At 37.0% G+C, this 20066-nt stretch overlaps 1 protein-coding gene across 16 annotated transcripts in view; it reads left to right on the top strand.

The window, feature by feature from the left end:
* Positions 1-20066, top strand: part of macrod2 (mono-ADP ribosylhydrolase 2) — a 634638-nt gene that overhangs the window by 388118 nt on the left and 226454 nt on the right. For all 16 annotated transcript variants that reach the window (XM_048205395.1, XM_048205400.1, XM_048205403.1 and 13 more), the window contains one exon: positions 18511-18632. In XM_048205395.1, the coding sequence (XP_048061352.1) occupies positions 18511-18632 (122 nt within the window). The remainder of the gene's footprint in view (positions 1-18510; positions 18633-20066) is intronic.

Raw genomic sequence — 20066 nt, forward strand, 5'->3', positions numbered from 1 at the left:
TATTGATTTTGATATTCAAAGGAGATATGGGAAAGAAGTTAACGAGAGAGAAAATACAGGCAATGTTGTTAGTTGTTAAATAGAGTGAATTTGACATTGTGGAACACAAGGCACAAGACATTAATATGAGATTTTAATTTAACCAGGCACCAGGCAGTCAGCATAACAAACAACTATGAGATTAAATATATCAGCTAAACAGCATTAACATAAAACTGACTGAAACAAAATAGTTGGTTAATGAATAATAGTTATAATGCAGACTTATGCATCTTAGATTTTTCAGGGCAACAAATGCCCTCTGAAATAAGACAGAACTGTAAATGTTAAGGAGTGGATAAATCAGATGAAAACATACATGTGTTCTCTGTACAATGAAAGTGAATGTTAACCACCTGGTCTCTGGTATCCATTCACTTTCATTGTATGGAAAAAAGGTAGCATGGACATTGCACTAAACATTTTCATTTGTTCATACATCGTATATGGACTTGGGATATTTTGTCATGTCATTATGCTCTTATTATGAGAGTATAGTACTTGTGTTTCCACCTAATGCTTGCAGTAGTAGTTACAGTATCATATTGTTATATCAGATAAAGATCTAAACAGCCTCTGTTCTGTAATAACTATATTTAATCGAATTAGCATGATGCTAAATAGTCATAAACATAATAGATTTTCCTTTGAGTGTTCCAGCTCCTTTGAAAATCCCCCACACCTTTGTTCTTGCTCCTAATCCAGGTCCATGAATTATCATTAAGGAAAACCCTAATCCCTTTTGAAAGAAGCATAAATTAATGCACTAACAACTGTGTCCATATTAAAGTAATTGCCATTTACTTTACAAATTGTACATGCACCAATAAGGATAAAAAAGGATGATTTCTTAAGCGAGAGCCGCAATCAACAAGGGAACCGTGACAGAACTCTGTCACCATGACAACAAGGGTTTGATCAGGTTGGGCCTGAGTGGGTGTGTTCGTTTTCGTTTTGTAATCTTTGATAACAAGCATGCAAGTGGCTGCTAAGTGTGTGATGGTGGAGAGACAGAGACTCTCTTTCCAGTGAGCGGGTATGGTGCCGCCCCTGTGGACAGGGCAGATGCGTGGTTTGCTTTAACTGCTTGAGCCCCACAGGGCTCTGTCCTCCCTCCTGTTAGTTTTATTCACTCACAGCTGTGTGAAACCAGCCTGCCTGATAGAGGTAGGTAGAGGAGTTGAACCTCATGGCTGATTACGCTGAATTCTATTACCGCTCATCCATGAAGCAAATTATAAGGACAACCCACCGGTCCTGCGCGCCCCACTGACATCTCTTGCCTACCAACTTGATTTAAACTAGACTGTAACGGAATATATATATATATATATATATATATATATATATATATATATATATATATATATATATATATATATATATATATATATATATATATACACACACACACAATTTAAAATAACTGTTTTCTTTTTTTAAAATAATTTAAAATGCAATTTATTTCTCTGTTGGCAAATCAGAATTTTCAGCATGTTTTCAAAAGAACAGCATTTATCTTAAAGAGAAAGCTTTTGCAACATTATAAACACTTCACTTTTTTGGTCTGGTTCTCAAGGGAGCACCTGGAGAGGCTGCTTGGTACTCAAAGCTTACGCAACACTCTTATCCTACAAGTTGTCATCCTCTCTTTCCTCCTGACTGCTCTCCTCTCTATCTTCTATGCTCTCGAACATGGTAGATGATGATGATGATGATGATTTGTTTTTATTTTAATAACACTAATGACACAGACAACAGCAGGAATATTAGGCTGCTGTCACTTTAAGACCGAATATACTGACACACATCCGGTTTCTTTCTCAACCGTTCACTTATGACATAACTGAGAGAATACTTGCTGAGACAGGTATTTTGACAAAATTTTGTGTGTGTGTGTCCGTTCAATCACAAGTAAATGTGAAAGAAGAATTAATTTGGTGTTCGAGTGCTGCCTGAAAACCGCTCTCTCTGCACGCATGCTTCCGGTGTGTGAGGTGCGTAAATCACGATTTTCGACTCTTCTTCCGTGTTCAAAATTGTTTTAATGTGTAAATTGGCAAGACAAAACACGTCCAAATGATAAACTTTCACGTTAGGATGGTTAAACTTGGCAATTAATCCGCGAATCACATGCATGCCAAACCGCGGGGCCTGGTCCGTACGGATCACGGATCAACTGCGATCTGTTGCACCCCTAATAATTAATGAACACACTTATCATCATGATTGCTATCTTACCAGAGATGGAGAAAAAACCTACTCCTGTAAGTAAACGTGACCCTGTCCCCGAAAATGTTGGTACTCAAAAGCGCTTCCCTCCACGTTTTCTGGTACGCATCATTTATTTTTACAACGCATGCGTACCCCTGATTATTAAAGGTGCCCAAGAATGCTTTTTCACAAGATGTAATATAAGTCTAAGGTGTCCCCTGAATGTGTCTGTGAAGTTTCAGCTCAAAATACCCCTTAGATTTTTTTTAATTAATTTTTTTAACTGCCTATTTTGGGGCATCATTAACTATGCACTGATTTTTTCAGCGCGCCGCCCCTTTAATTCGCGTGCTCCCTGCCACACGAGCTCTCGATTATATTACAGCACATTTACAAAGTTCACACAGCTAATATAACCCTCAAATGGATCTTTACAAGATGTTCGTCATGCATGCTGATTCTCTATGAGTTTGAGGCTGTGCTCCGTGGCTAACGGCTAATGCTACACTGTTGGAGAGATTTATAAAGAATGAAGTTGTGTTTATGAATTATACAGACTGCAAGTGTTTAAAAATGAAAATAGCGACGGCTCTTGTCTCCGTGAATTCAGTAAGAAACGATGGTAACTTTAACCTCATTTAACAGTACATTAGCAACATGCTAACGAAACATTTAGATAGACAATTTACAAATATCACTAAAAATATCATGCTATCATGGATCATGTCAGTTATTATTGCTCCATCTGCCATTTTTCACTGTTGTTCTTGCTTACCTAGTCTGATGATTCACCTGTGCAGATCCAGACGTTACTGGCTGCCCTTGTCTAATGCCTTTCATAATGTTGGGAACATGGGCTGGCATATGCAAATATTGGGGCGTACACCCCGACTGTTATGTAACAGTCGGTGTTATGTTGAGATCCACGTGTTTTCCGGAAGTCTTTTAAACAAATGAGATTTACATAAGAAAGAGGAAGCAATGGAGTTTGAAACTCAATGTATGTCTTTTCCATGTACTGAACTCTTGCTATTCAACTATGCTGAGGTAAATTCAAATTCATGTTACTTTTGATCAATTTAATGCATCCTTGCTGAATAGAAGTATTAATTTCTTTAATTTCTGAAGGATCACGTGACACTGAAGACTAAAGTAATGATGCTGAAAATCACGCTTTGCAGCACAGAAATAAATTGCATTTTAAAATATATTCAAATAGAAAACAGTAATTTTAAATTGTAAAAATATTTCACAATATTACTGTTTTTGCTGTATTTTGAATCAAATAAATGAAGCTTTGGGGAGCAGAGACATTGTTTAAAAACATTAAAAAATCTTACAGTTCAAAAACTTTTGACCAGTAGTGTATATTAAATAAATGTAGATAGTTTTATTTATTTATACTTGTATATTTATTTAATATTACCTTAGATGTTGTGTAAATATTACATTTTATATATATATATATATATATATATATATATATATATATATATATATATATATATATATATCGTTTCTTAACCAGCATCTACCGCTCGAAGAAGTAGATTTATGAAAGTCACGTGTCAGATGTGTATTTTTCATGTTATGATGATTGACTGGCAATCAATAATAACACGTCTCGTCAGTGTTGAGCCGGCTGTCTATTTTAAGTGTGAAAGATGGGACTAGCTGTCACATCTGCTCATGCATGGCATTATTTCATGTTTCAGACTATTTTACGCACCCATCTTCCCTTCTACATTGAATCAATACACTCTTCTTTGTGTACGACTGTCACACTGCTTGTGTGCACGTGTCTCTGCATGCAGTGTTACTGTTCCAGTCATTTTGCAACTCTGATTTTTAAAATACCCTTAATTCTCTGGGGGGTTGTTCGTTTTTGAAGGTGCTAATTGCAGTCTGGCTACAGCTTATATAAACAGCCACATTTGTGTTGTGGTAAGTGATTTGTTTTGAAAGATATTAAAGAAATGAAGGGCCTGTTACAGATCCATGGAATTCTGGGACTCGATTTTCCTTCCTGCATAAAACAGAGCAGTAAAATGGTCTAACAATGCCTTTTACGATCAGGATTTTGGCCTATTAAGAACATGATTATTGGCATTATTAAAAGCCGCTTTTGCTGGTTCATTGGTTTCTGCTTCACAAGTGCAAAGGCAATGCAGTGTCTGTTTTTAAGTGCAAAGGCAATGCAGTGTCTGTTTTAGAGGATACAGAGCGCTGAGTAGTTGGCGGTGTGCTCGTACAGCACATGGCAACATTTAACCTCTCCCTAGATTCAGGTCAACCATTCCATGGTTTAACATGGGAGAGCCTTACATGAGCTGTCATACCTAATCCATTCTGCTGAAGAAATCTGCCATTAAACCCAGGCTATTTAGGAAAAACGAAAGCTTCTCATCTTCTTTTAAGAGATCAACTATCTGGTGTCATGGCCAAAATATGTGCATTCTTAAAGAACTGAGATCTGTAAATGTAGAATAAATGTAACAGCCAAAAAAATTCAATCATTTTATTTAATTCATTTTATTTATTTATATTTTTATTTATTTTCACCCATACGTTACTATAAAAGATCAAGGAGTATTTAGTCATGAGGGCTGCCCTGTTGAGATCACATGACCATTTTGTACTACTCATTTGAGTAATTTAACCATTGTTGGACTCTAGCTCATTTCTACAATGGCATTGGTAACTGAAATCTTGCTTTTGTGTGATGCTACACTGCATCCACTCTACTTTCTTATTTATTGTTTGGATTAGCTCCAGACAATAAATCTTGTTCTTCTTCTGATTCTTCTTGTTAACCATATGTAGTGCTACAGTTGTCTTAGCTTCACAGTCAGGTTTTACAAATCAAATCCTGCATGTGGCTTGGATTGACCGTTCTCTTTGAGAGTTAACAGAAAAAAAAAAATGCTGAAAAATGAAATGGTTTCATGCTGTGAGAAAAGCCTTTTGTTGACAATGTCTTGGTGTAGATTTGAACACAGTGAAAAGATTTTTCTGCAGTAGAATTTTTCTTGTGGTGCCTGAAATGGTTGAACGGAGATTCAAAGTCAAATATTATCAAACAGAACGTATCTGTGCGCATGCTCCTCTAATATGCCAACAATCCAGTCAGCAAGTTAGCAGTCTGTTAACCCATTACGTGCTGTGATGGCTGACTTCACCTCACAACTTGCATTGAAAGTCATTACGTGCTTTGTTGATTCTTAAGTGCAAAGATAATTGCACCAAGTAGGATGAAAGTACTTTGATTATTGTCTGCCGGTTCCTCTGAATTCTAATAGATCTAATTTTGCCTTTCCAATCCATCATCTGAGCCTCATTTCTCCCCCAAATTAACTAAGCTTTAAATGCACCACGATGAATGAGCAGGTGCCCCCTTAAAAGTAATGATAGTGTAAAATGCAGTAAGTTGTGTTAATGTGCCAAAAGTAGCATTAGCTTTGAAAATCCTTCGTGTTTTTCAGTGCATTTGTTGTTTCTCATTGCTACATCACTGTCACCTGCCGCAAGATCCTGTATTTCTCCTGAGCTTTTATCTGTCTGCTCTCAAGCATGAGGTTGCAGGTGGAGTTTGGATTGTGGATTCAGTGGAAGTGCCTGTCTGCCCTGTCATTGTTTAATCTGCTGTTGGGATATCTTAATTAGTCTTCATTCTCATTCTCTCAGAAGTGTGCTCTAGTTCATCGGGGACCCGGGCCCCAGAGTTGGCGCAGTCCCTAACCACAACTGTCATCAAAATAGAGACATGGAGGTCATCAAAACAAGCACTGAGCTTAATTATTTACTATGCCCATCTAAGAGGAAACGGAAAGGTGTTCAGAATATCTTAAGTTAAGTTGTATGATAAAGGAATATATTCATTAAAATTTTAATTACAAAATGTACAAAAACCTGATCTTTCCACCTTTCTTTAAAGAAAGTTTTTTTTTATTTTTTTTATTATTATTCTTCCATGGAATACTTTTTTTATTTTTATTTTTTTTTTTATCTTTTTATTCAACGGTTCATATTGACTACTTGTTGAGAGTCAAAATTATTATTATTATTATTATTATTATTATTATAGTCCATGCAACTTCTACAAGATACACTACAAAAGTTGTAAAAACACAGTAAAAACAGTTTTATTGTGAAATTGAATTTTAAAATGTATTCAAGTGATGGCAAAACTGAAAACAGACATTACTCCAGTCTTCAGAGTCACATGATCCTTCAGAAATCATTCTAATATGCTTTATTACTATCAGTGTTAAAAACAGTTGTGCTGCTTAATATTTCTGTGGAAACTGTGATATATTTGTATATTTATTATTTATTTGCATATTTATATATTTGTATTTTATTTCTTAATACTTGGTTGAATATAAAGTAAAAGAGTAGCATTTATTTGAAATTGAAATCTTTTGTAGCATTATAAATGTCTTTGCTGTCACTTTTGGTTAATTTAATGCATCCTTGCTAAATGATCATTTTAAAGGGGTCATATAATGGCACTTGTACAAGCTGTAAAATAAGTCTCTGATGTCCCCAGAGTGTGTATGTGAAGTTTTAGCTCAAAATACCTCACATATATTTTTTTTTATAGCATGTTAAATTTGCCGCTTTTTGAGGGTGAGCAAAAACGCTCTGTTTTTGTGTGTCCCTTTAAATGCAAATGAGCTGCTGCTCCTAAGCAGAGGGCGGAGTTTCAAGAGCTCGTGTTAGCAGCTCCGATTACCTGACGCAGACTCACTGAAAATGTCAAGAAACTGTTCAGCTTTTTATGTTCAAACCGGAGTCGGACAATGATGGAGAGACTCAAGAAGAAGTGACAACATGTAGAACGCAACAGGACGTTTTTGAATGGTTAGTTGATTAATTTATGTAGCTGATATGGGATCATAAAGTGATTGCGATTAGCATATTCTGTCATGATAATCTATAAATCGCTCATGTGGGAACTGTTGTAAGATCAGAGTCAGAGAATATATGCTGCATGAAGATAGAACAGGTATAGTTTAGTTTAATTACGGTGATAACTTATGTTGGCATCTTGCTTTTATGACATGCTATTGCAATTGTGTTATGTACTGTATTGCAATAACATGGCCTCACCCCTTTTGTTGCGTGTTCTCTGGGGCAGGGTTTATGTAAATTTTAGGGTTAGTGATGTCACTAACCTGGGAAGAAGCTTGTTGTAGTCCCTACCAGCCATTTGTTGTAGTCCTTAAAAAGCAATTTCTTTCAAAGAAAATATCTCCCTTTGCATTGAACTTTGAGCGTCGCAACTTTGCAGATGATTTTTGTGCTCAAACAGCAACATTACACACTAAAGTTAAAAAAGTTCAATCATAATCAACCACCCCTTTAATTTCTCAAAAAAAAAAAAAAAAGTTATTGACCCCAAACTTTTGAACGGTATTGTATATTCAGAGTCTTCAAGTCATACGAAATCTCTACCTCTGCCTTTGATGACAGTGTTTTCAGCACAGAGAATAATATTTGTGTGGGGAAGTCTAGAAATAGCAATCATAGACTATGTGCAAGTTCTGCCTAAGCAGCTCACACATCTAAATAAGGTGTCTCATCTCTTTGATGTGTGCGCGTCCCTTTGGTGGTGCATCTTTTGCTACAAAGGGGCTGTAAGAACAGAAGCCGTGCTAGTCTCCCCCAAGCCGGCTGTTTGAAGGTGACGTTTGATGTACCTCACGATCAATCCCGACGCCAGCTGCCATACCTGTCGCACGCTGTGGCGGTAAAGGAGGAAACGTGGGAACGGGGCTGTGCCGAACGAACGATCTGTCCTGCCTCCGTAGAGCTTTAAAAAACGCAGCCCATCAAAGCGACGGACGGGAGGCCCTCCTGCTGAAGTTCTCACCCTTGTTTTCACCCACCTCACTTTCTTTTTTTCTCAGTTTGCTTTGGCTTTCATTTAGGTTAAATTCACACATCAAAGGATCCAATACGCGAATGTTAAATCGATCTCAGGCGATGTTTTCAGAGAGCCCGGATGGCTCGCATTATCATTGTGAGTATTAACAAAACATGTGGTTCAGGTTTCGGTTGGACGGTGCCGTTAACATATATGTTAAAAGCAGATATAATGCCTCGAGATAAACCGAGCGCAGTGCTCGGATTTTGAAACAGTATATCTTTTCTGGTCTCCATCCTCCCCACAGAGTTTCCAGCAAGAAAGGAGAGGAAGTCGGCCCTCCTAGCGTAGCACCGGGAGAGACCCTGCTTTTCATTATTAATGGCTGTTGACGGTAGCCCATGGGCGGTGGCTTGTGTCCGCTGGAATAAGATAAGTCCCCGCTGCCCGCACCTCTGTCCTCACGGCGACCGCCGCATATAAAACAGTCTCTCGGCTCGCTTGATTAGAACGAGGCATTGAAGAGAAGAAATGCTTGAGAGGTCAGTCGAGTAAAGTGAGCAAAAAAGCATCCATATTCAGAGCCCATGCCGTACGCTCTCCCTGGGCCCATTCTCTTATGTAAGTGCCCTTGACAGGCTCATTGTGAAGTGATTGTATGCATTATTCCCGTTGATTGAGTTGAGGTGCGGGGCAGACACATCTTCCTGAGGGTGATTGCTCACCACACCTAGTGAGCCTCTCCTTTTTTCAGTGTTCTTATCTGCTCTTCCCGTAAAAAGAATCCTTGACGGCTGTACGGAGAGACGTTTTTCCCTCCTTTCCATTCTTACTTCTTTCAGCATTGACAAGTTTGAGATGACAGTGAGTTTCTCTCTTGCTTTGTATGTGTCTGTGTTTTTTTTTTTTGTTGTTGTTGTTTTTTTTTCCCATTCAATTATTTATTTATTGCCATCTATTTGGTTGTTAAAATCTATGCAAATGAAATTCCACACTGCTATATAATAACAGAGATGAGAAAAAAGGAGGAATGTCCCCTTTACACAAAAGATGTTATAAGTGAAGCTGTGTTCATTTGCATGACTAAGCTTTGGCAGTTGTTTGAACGCTTTAGTTCAATCCAAACAACGCTGTCAGCTAATGGCCGGAGAGGAGGCCTGAACAATAGTTGCATACACCTTTTTATTATTCAGGATTAATATGCATGGTTCCGTGTTACAAGTTGCATTATCTGTGTGCATCGATTTGTGGCTGGCACATGAATAGAATAGTAAGTATGTAGACTGCAGACGTGCAAGACGATATTAACAATCGCTATGGTTAAATGGACTTCAATAGATCAAATTGTAAACGTTCAACACTTTTGGGTTATTCTAACACCCCAAAAGAGCTGTTTTACATTTAGGGGCAGTTTCCTGGACAGGGTTTAAATTAAGCCAGGATAGGCCTAGATCCAGAATAGTTGATCGTGGTTTAAAAAATGGCTTTCTGAAACACAGATTAAGTACAGATTACTAAAACCTGGACTATGGAGTCTTGAATTAAAATAAACAAGATTAATTTAAAACCAACTGTGCAAATCTGAATTAGCACGAGAGAGGTTGCCTGTAAAACATGGAATGAACCAAGAAAAGCTTAACATTGCATGGAACTCAGAAGCAAATCCAAGGAAAATAATGGCAGCAAAAAAAGACGGCAATACAAAAACTTAACTAAACAAGAGACATTTATTTTAAAGCAAGCAAAATACATCAGCTGTGAAAAAAAAAAAAAAATTCTATATATATAATAATCATATGATTATTAATGCTTTTGTTTTGTCCTTTACATAGTATCAAACTAAACATAACTATTTACACATGGGATAATCGGTGTTGACAGTCTAGAAATGATACTGGTTTGATCCAAAGCACTATCATAGTGGTTGCTTCATTATATAAAAAAAGCAATTGTTGTTAGCAGGTCCTCAACCCAAGCACAAGCCACAATGGTAATCTTCAAAAAACACTATCATAACAAAAACTTTTACATAATAGAACATTAAACAGTAAGAAGTCTCTCCATATTCTCATCTTTCTAAAAAATGCATAAAATAACACTTTTTAAACATTTACTCTCCCACTTCAGCCCGGTGCAAAGCATGATGGGAAGTGAAAGTCCTGCTTGATTGGGTTACTTGACTGAAACATGTTATTTCAAAATGAAAACATCAACTGAGTTCTAGTAACCATTTCAAGTAAATTTAACATGAAGCAATCACATTTGAACCAGAAACAATGGTGTTAAATCAAAATAAAATTGTTTAAATAAAGTGAACAGCACCAATATAGTGTGTATATATATATATATATAATATTAGTGTATATCAATATCGATATATATCCAAGTAATACATGTGTCACAATATTAATCTGAAGTTAAACCTGCCTCCTGGTAGGTTTACTTTAAGCCTCAATTTAGTCCTGGAGTAGCTCTAGACTTCCTCCAGGAATCAGCTTATTAAACTCTGGACTATACTAAGTCTATGAGTATTTTAAACCATGACAGAGAAAGCAGATTTCTGTTAATCTTGTTTAAAGGGCCATTTTATTCTAGGACTAGGCTTAATCTCTGTCCGAGAAAACGCCCCTTAGTGCTTCATTTAAATTTACCTTTTTAAATTCATTAATTTAAATTAATTTACTACCATTCAAAATGTGGTCGGTAACAATTTTTAATGTTTTTGAATGAAGCATCTTATGGTCACCAAGGCTGCCTTTGACAGTAAAAACAATAATATTGTGACACATTGTTACTTAATTATTAATTAATTTTATTATTAATTTAAAATTAATGTTTTCCATTTTAAAATATTTTAAAATGTAATTTACTTCTGCTATGGCAAAGCAGCATTACTCAAGTCAGCTTTGTCATATATATGTATATTGTATATATTATATATACAAGGCCTAAAACTAACTTTTTTCCACAACTGCTGCCAATGGCTGGTAGTCTCACATAGCCAGACCTTCAGACTGACGGCAGAAGGTCTGGACAATATCGCAGCTTTCATTGGTCAAGGACCGCCCAGTGGGGACGTTTCACTGACATGTACCGCAAACAGTTCGTTTATTTTGTTCCATGTCATGTTTGGGGATGTGAAAATGTAAAGTTGATGTCCCTACAATAACAGACCAGCGTGCATCTAATAAATTATTCAAGAATGTTGTGCAAATTTAATCCAACAATGGAGCCGCGAACTTCACATCATTGTCAGAGTTGTAAACATGACGGCATTCTTCTTCCACAAGGGTGTTTGGCGTCACGGCCGGCATTTATTTCCAGACAAACCATTAAAGAACGTGACATACTTGTTTCCTGGACATCCTGTGGATTTCATCCAACCAGATGATGACTTCAAAAATCCTGAAGTGTTTCTAGTTAAGTGTGCCATATGCATCAGGCATTCAGCCAATGGTCTGTGGGCGTGATGTCTGAGGCTGAACCTAAATGGCTGGTGACTTAAGAAAATTTACCAGCCATAAATATTTTTTAAAATATTTTTTTTGGTGTCATGAAAGTTATGACACCAAATTTTTAGATGCCAGTGAAAATTCACAATTCTCTGTTCCAATTTACCACAGCTAAAACTATTTTGACACCGTTTCATATACTCGCCAATATATATATATATATATATATATATATATATATATATATATATATATATATATATATATATATATATATATATATACACACATATGTGTTTGCCCCATGCTGTTTAAGAATAGAAACATCAATAGGGTTTTAGACTGAAACTGTTTGTAGTGTATTTAGAAGTAAGCCAAGCACCAGATTACTGCAATTGATGTAAACATAGCAATTATTAATAGAGAGAGATTCTGCAATCACTGTTGTTGAACATGTACCTTCACAGGGTTCATTCAGCGGTCAGCACTTAAAACGCAACCATAGAGAGAAAACACTTCCCACAAACAGAAGCATAAAGAAACAATCACAGGTATCGCTCAGTCAGAATAATGGCTCTTTTTCCCTATCCTCACTGGTGAGTGCTGGTCAGTCTAGCTGGCTAAATATCTTTATGAGGTGAATTATACGACCACCTCAGTGCCTCAAGTGGGAAATTACAGTAGATAAGTCAAATGGAAATGGTTGAGAAAAAAAGGCAGCCGGGGAAGCTCATCAGCTACGGGTTATGATTGCCAGTTTATCTCCAGGGCATAGTGGACTTCCTTACTAAAGCAGAGTCCATGACCTGCCAGTAACCCTGAACACACACATAAACACTTTTCTGTGAATTCAAAGGTTGATGTGTTCACGATTTTGCTCATTTTGTTGGTTCCTTTTTCAAATATTTGACAATGGCAACAGTTCGCACAATAATCGCGCTTTTCCGACCATGGTTATACACTTGTCTGAAAGGGTCTATTTTGTCCCATGCTCCTCCAATAGCATTTGTATTCACATATACCTTCTCAAACTTATGAGAACCAGTGATCCTCATCTCAGCTGAGAGAGCCGAGATGGTTAAGTGTGAAAATCTACATGGAGATGAAGGGAAACATCACTTGTCAATCATCGTTGTTGTTGTTGTTTTTAATGTTTCCTCCAAACGCACATATTCTCCTGGGTGTTGTTTGTTTGCCAGGTGAATGCAAAGAATAGGAATAGACCATCAAAAAAGCATCTTCTTAGTGTACATTTGCATTTATTCATTCTGGAGCTAGCCAAGCAAGAATAATAATAATCTTTTGTCAACATGCCCTTATTCATGCATAAGTAAAAGTAATGATTGTTTTCATCTCAGCACTGTCTAATCGCATAGTCAAGCCAGTAGTTTTTAGGCCATTTTTACAGTTGTCTCAGTCGTGTCTTGTTTTACACACCAGCAGATGAATGCTAATGCTGAATCAATACTTAAATCTTGGGGTTTTCATTTATTCTTTTTTTCTTTTTTCATTTGGCAACTGTGGTTTTTATTTCTGTTCACAAGATTGTGGGAAAACAAATATATGTGAACCATATACATGAACCAGAACCATCTTAAATCTATATCATCTATAATTTATTTATTTTTTTTTTTTTGAAAGATGGGGTTCTAATGGAACAAGTATGCACTTTCTTGTTTGGAATGAAAAATACCTCTTGATTATTTGTACATGTGTAGATATCATGCACACATTCTACAGCCATAGCTTTAGTTTCATGAATTCATAAATGGTCTGTTCTGGTCCTCCATCCTCTAATTGAAGGATTGTTGCTCTAGTGGTCCGGAGGTTCATGTATTATGCATAGAAAACAACTGAGTGTAGGCTATATTATGGTCCCATCATGCTAGCAGGGTCCTGCTGGTATGGGGAGAGATGATATTTCATATAGTTACAGCCTCATTAAGGGGCCACACTTATGGCCAGAAATCACACACACCCCGGACAGCATGCTGTTTAAGCGACACTGCTGATGTAGCCATGACCCTAGAGATCACCACAGCGAGTATTGTCTTGTCTCATTGTCATTATGTGTATATAAGTGCTGTAAGACTCAAAACAACATGCGGTACGCTGTCAAGCAAAATAAATATGCCTTGATTTTGTCTCAGGAGAGTTTCCCAACGACCCAACATTTTTCTTTAGGTAATGGATGTACAAATATTGCATTGCAAGTGCTGTCAAATGAAAGGCACACACCTTATTAATCTTTAATATGCCATTAAGTGAGGTTTTCGGATTTTGTCCTTTAAGGTCACCGAGTGAATACTGTGATGGCTGTTTTATAATTCGCTTAAGCATTATTTGTGCCCCCCATAACACTGTCTGCATGTCTTCCTTAGAAATTTCCCATTTTAAGAGAGAGAGAAGCTGCTGAAATGTGTCTCTCTGTGTAAACCCTGAAAGGCACTTGTCATTGGTGGACTGAAATGAAAACTGGTGAGAACACATCAATAATTGACTGAGCTTTTATTCATAAAGAACAGGATTATGTAATGAGAAAAGCTCTCAGGCTCCCCCTCACACTCCCAGCTCTCATTTGCCGAACCACTAAAGATAGAAATCTTTGACTGAATAATGCAAACATGCTCCTTGTTCCCAAACCTTTCTGTACACATACTTTAGCAGAACAGATGTGTACAGGAAATAGTCATTTATACATATCACGTCTCTGTACATTTAATATGACCGCATTGACAACTGTTCTTTGGTTATGGTACAGTAACTCTTTATAAAAGACACAGATGATTATAATAAAAACATGACATTACAATAAACAAGAGAGAGAATATCTGTCCATCCGTCCACACATTTAGATGTATTTAAAGCTACTTTTTTAGGGTGCACTTCTCTGTTTCTTTTTTCTCTAATTTGTCATTAGCAATAAGCTTATATTTAGATCAGATTTGAATTAGCTGGAAAATTCGGCTCATTCATCCTTGTTGCATTTACATCATGACTGTAAGCGTTCACACCGGACGCGAATGAAGCGGTAAGCGCGAGTGATTTACATGTTAAGTCAATGCAAAGACACGAATTGACATCCTGCGCGAATGAAGCGGAGCGAATGACGCGGCGCGAATTGAGCGATTTGGGCGTTTGACGAGCTTAACGCGAGATTCGCGCGAATCATGCAAGTTGAAAAATCAGAACTTTGGCGAATTTCCGCGCTGCGTTAACCAATCAAGAGCTTGCTCTAGTAGTGACGTGACGTAGCGAGCTGAGGCAGAAATTCGAAACAACAATGGAGGACAAAATCATCGTCGCTGTACATCTTCATACATTCATAGAAACAGAAATAAAAAGGATCGTGTTTGAAAGAAAGTGAGTGAGGAGGTCGGACAATCTGATAAGTTGTAAAAAACGGTCTTTACTCAATTTGAGCTATATATATATATATATATATATATATATATATATATATATATATATATATATATATATATATATATATATATACATATATATATATATATATACATATATACATATTAAGACTACAAGCCAACTAAAGACGACCAATTGAGCTTATTCGCTGTAATTTACAATTATTTCCCCACTGACAAGTTGTGTTTATTCAGAGGAAGTGTGCAGAAAGCAGTGGGAGAGTCTGGGACACATAAAGGAGCGGGATAGCCCCTCTCATGACGCGAATTAAGCGAATGTCACGCGCGATTGAAGCGAGTAAACTCAAAATGTTCAAGAGTCCAACTACACTCAAAAAAATAACTTGTTGGTCTAACTTAATTCAATTATGACACCTCTTTCCACACAGTTGAACTGATTTATTTGAACTTAAGCTAGGTTAATTGTACTGATGAGTAAAATTCATCCTAATTGAATGAGATCACACCAGTTTCATTTGACGTATTCTGTGAATGTTTCCTGAACATAATTCACTCTTGTTGATCCAACCAGTGCTATTGCAATTCAGACTGGTGCCCTTGTGCAGAGTTGCTCAAGTTTTCTACAAAACATTTGTAGCATGCATGTAATGATCAGGTAAAGAACTTCTCATCACTGGCTTTAGCACAGTTAAAGCTTGTTGAGAACAACATAGATTTATTTCATGTAGCCACCCATAGCCTAACCACAAGGTCTACACTTCAGCATATGGTAACCTCATAAAAATCGGCATAACATAAACTATTTTAAATGTCAAATATAACTGAACATCAAACTTTAAAAGGTATTTCCCTTTCCTAAAAAACACATTAAACAGCACTTAATTTCAACATTTACTGTCCCGATCTATCCCTACGCAAAGCATGCTGGGAACTAGAAATCCACTGCCCAGTTTCAATCAATGCAACATAAATGATTTGTGTAGTCCTAACACAAATGGTTTAGGTTAACCTAACATTTTGCAAATTTAATTTCATTTAACATAATACAATTGAGTGCAAATGCCAATTAAGTAAAAAACTAAAGATTTGTGTTGGTTCAGCTTATTTTATTTAAATAAACTGAGCAAGCAGCTAGAATCATTTTTTTGAGTGTACGCGCGAATAGCGCGATTTATTTGCGCAAGTCGCGTCTGGTGTGAACGCAGCATAATAAAGCTAAGCTAAGTGCCCGTACACATGGAGACGCGTTTAGATATACATGTAAAAATTTTGTATCGTATCGGCGCTTCGTCCAGACGAATCCAGCATTTCGGGAGCCTGAAACCACTATTTTTTGATAAAGAGGAGGGTCCCAGAGTGGATAAATCTGAAAACTACACCCTTGCCCTTGCACACGGTGTGTACAGCCAATCCGTTTATTTTGTGAAACAATGATATCATCACCCCATGTCTCAACCCTAGTCAGACACTGCTACGTCACATTACAGCAACAACAACAATGGAGGACTACATGCTTGTGTTCATGCTGCAGAAGCTACTGAGCATATTAGCTTTACTAAAGTAAATCTTTATTTCTAAGCCTAACTAAAGTTTGTATACAGCGTGCAAGGTTTATGTGCATGCTCCAAGTCTTCTTCTCTGTTTTTAGTGTATCTCTGTGGCAGAATTACAGTGCCACATACTGGTCTGGCATGTATACTACATCGTTTTAAGTCTGTTTCAGGGGTTTTGTGTGTACGCAGATATTTCTTGAGACGATGCTGTGTTTCGGATTTTTTTTTTTTTATTAACAAAGTTCGGGAGGAGCACTTGCAAATGATCTATCCAATCAACTCGTTATCAGCAATTACCATATCTATCCTGTCAGCATGAGAGGAAGCTTATATATATACACAGTTGACTCACCTACATTCCTCGACAGTTTTCAGCATCCCTCCACCACCCTGACTCCTCAGCCTGGGCCTAACTACCACAGCCAGGAATACGGGGGAGTACTCTGGGTTCGGGCCAAATACCGAGCTTGGAGCCCTCTCCTCGGACAGCACACCAAATACGCATACCATTTATTAAATCTGACTTATTTGTAAGTGTACATTCATGAAAGATCAGATAGGGAAAGCTCTGGCTTCGTGTGGATGTGGCCTAAGGCTGTTATGATATCAGGCGTGATACTTGCTGTACATGCTCAGACAATATATGTTTTTATACATGTTTTAAGTCATTTGTAATTTAAAACACTGATTTTGATAGAGAGTCCATAATTTGTATTGTACCTTTAATCTTTTGTTTATTGCGTTTTATAATGTACTGTATTGTCACGTTCACTAGCCCTTTTGTAATTTCCCCTTGAATATAATAAAGCTGCAAATGAACTAGTACTGTTGTGAGAGCTGAGGCTAGCAATGTGTGCCAGATTAAATGATCTGTTCACACTGAATGCAAAAGTGATGTGTAATATAGCACAATAGCAGCCAATCAAAACATATTTGATATTTAATATACAGTTTTTGGTTTGGACCAATGAGATTTCAGTATGGCTACTTAGCATGATGCAGCAGGAATTGAAATCAAGCAACTAGCAAAACATCCTATCGCTTGTTGTGGTTGCACCTTAACAAAAATTCTAATTGACCGGTTTTTCACCTGGTAATATCGCAAATACATAGATTAATAGAATAAAATAAGATAATAATAATCTCTGAATTATGTAGAGCACTCTGTAAAGGTGGCGTGTTGGCCGTCTGCTATAAAATGCTGACTGTAAAGGAAGTGAGGGCTACAAAAGCAACGTAAACAGGTCCAGCAAAGCGACCTGTTTATTGTTATTAATTGCCCTCTGCCGCCCACCTTACAGGGCCTGGAGGAGTCAGACAGGAAGGGCTAGATTATTTCTCTCTCAGACTCATGCGTAGCTTCCTTAACTCCCCTGTCATCACTGCAATGATTTAATTAAACCAGCCTCCTCGCCTCAGACCAGCCTCGCCACTGACTGACAATCCAACACATTATTATGCACAGGCAGCAGGAGGGCGGCTCTGAGCAGATATGAATATATGAATAGATAGGATAAAAGGATGGAGTAATTGATTTTCTATCTGCTCTTCCATTTCATTAACTGAATAAATGTACTTGATTTTGGGCAGTTTTTTGGCTTGTTCAAATCAGCCCCATTGTTCCATTGTTGGTTCTTGTCATTGTTGTTTGACTCTTGTTTATGTAGCATGATAACGTTGCAGAAAAATAAGCTGTTTTGGACCCAGTAGGATTGGGAATGTGCGGATGCGTTCCCATGATCCTCGGCAGTTCTGAAACAGTTCTATTTGTCATTCTCTTGTACGACTTGCCTTTGAAGATCTGACAAGAAGCTTTGTTTTGTTTTTGTTTGTCATGTGGGATTTGTCCTGGTGTTAAGCAGTGTCACAGTTTTAATTGGAAATTTGTGTTATCTACAGTGGCATGTATTTACATTATGAATTATACACACAGAGCTTTACGTTTTGACAGTGTACAGACATAAACTGCTCTACTTTTTTCTTTTTTCTTCTCCCAGATGTGATCCATACTGTCGGCCCAATCGCCAGAGGAAATGTGGGCCAGTCTCAAAAAGATGACCTTGCCTCATGCTACAATAACTCCCTCCAGCTGATGAAGGACAATAATTTGAGATCTGTGGTGAGTTAAGCCTTTGAGACAGTCCACTGTGACAGAGTTGACATTTTTTAAGAGTGTTTTGAAATCTTGAGGTCAGCAAAATAACAGTTTTGAAGATGGTTGTACAATGATGCTGTTGCTGTTAGACACACTCCATTGTTTGCACATTTGTATTTGATGGATGTTTGCAACACAACCTATGGTGCTCTTTTTTTCAGTAGGGTACAAGGAAAAAAAATCAGATAAAAAGACAAACAGGCAACATTTCTGTTGATTTCCACATGGGCTTTAGTGAATGCCCTGCAGTGACACCCTTAGTGACTAACAGTTGCTCTTGTTGTTGTTGCAGAATTAATTCACACATTTTGCATCATGAATCAGATAAAGCCAGATGATGAACCTATTTCACACTTGGGCAATTTTTACATTCTTTATGTTTTGTTTTAGTCAGTCTTTGTCTTTTGATGAAAATATTTCAATTTAGTACATTTTTCATCATTTAATATTCATTAAAATCTGGGTGGAATGAAAATTCACCCTGTCTATTTTCTAAATGCATTTTATTGATCTTATTGTAAACGATTGATCCGTGCATGTCTAATTTATTTTTGTTTTTTGTTTTTTTGATAAATTTTATAATTTATTTTTGACCTCAAATATTTTTAATAAAAATTATTGATTCAAATTAAAAATAATCAAAATGTCATAATTCAGTCTTCCAGTAAAACATCAGACTTCTCTCTGGTGACGTATGCTGGATTTCTCCAATCATTTAGTCCAAATAAACACCACCTTTCTTACAATTAACTACAAGCTCACATTTAGCTAATTTGCATCCATCCAATCAACATCCAGATAGAACATGCCCTGCAATTTTTTTTTTTTTTCATTCGTTCGTTGCACTCTTTAATTTTAGCCGATTTTACCCTAAAGCGGAAAAGGCATCTAATCTTAGTCATTGAAAATGACATTTTCATCTTTAAAAGAATGCAAAATTAAAACAAATATTCAAGCATCCTTGAATAAACTATTATACTATAGTATTTTGTGTATTTTTCATGCTTTAAATATCTATTGCCCATGTTGTAGATGTTTTAATGTTGTTATGGAAAGTGTGCATACATTCTGACTGGCATGTAATTTAGTTTAAGTTGTGCATTTGTGTTAGAGAGTTAGAAAGATTGAAAGTTGTTGAATAGAAAGTTGTAATATTATGACCATGTAAAATCACAGAGCGGGGTCAGCGCATGCTGAGGCACACAGTGCATAGAAGTGGCCAACTTCAATAGCTAGTCAGTAGCTACAGACCTCCAATCTTCATGTGGCCTTCAGATTAGCTCAAGAACAGTGCGTAGAGAGCTTCATGGAATGGGTTTCCATGGCCGAGCAGCTGCATCCAAGCCTTACATCACCAAGTGCAATGCAAAGCGTCGGATGCAGTGGTGTAAAGCACGC

This window comes from Megalobrama amblycephala, linkage group LG10 (assembly GCF_018812025.1).
Source record: "Megalobrama amblycephala isolate DHTTF-2021 linkage group LG10, ASM1881202v1, whole genome shotgun sequence".
NCBI lineage: Eukaryota > Metazoa > Chordata > Actinopteri > Cypriniformes > Xenocyprididae > Megalobrama > Megalobrama amblycephala.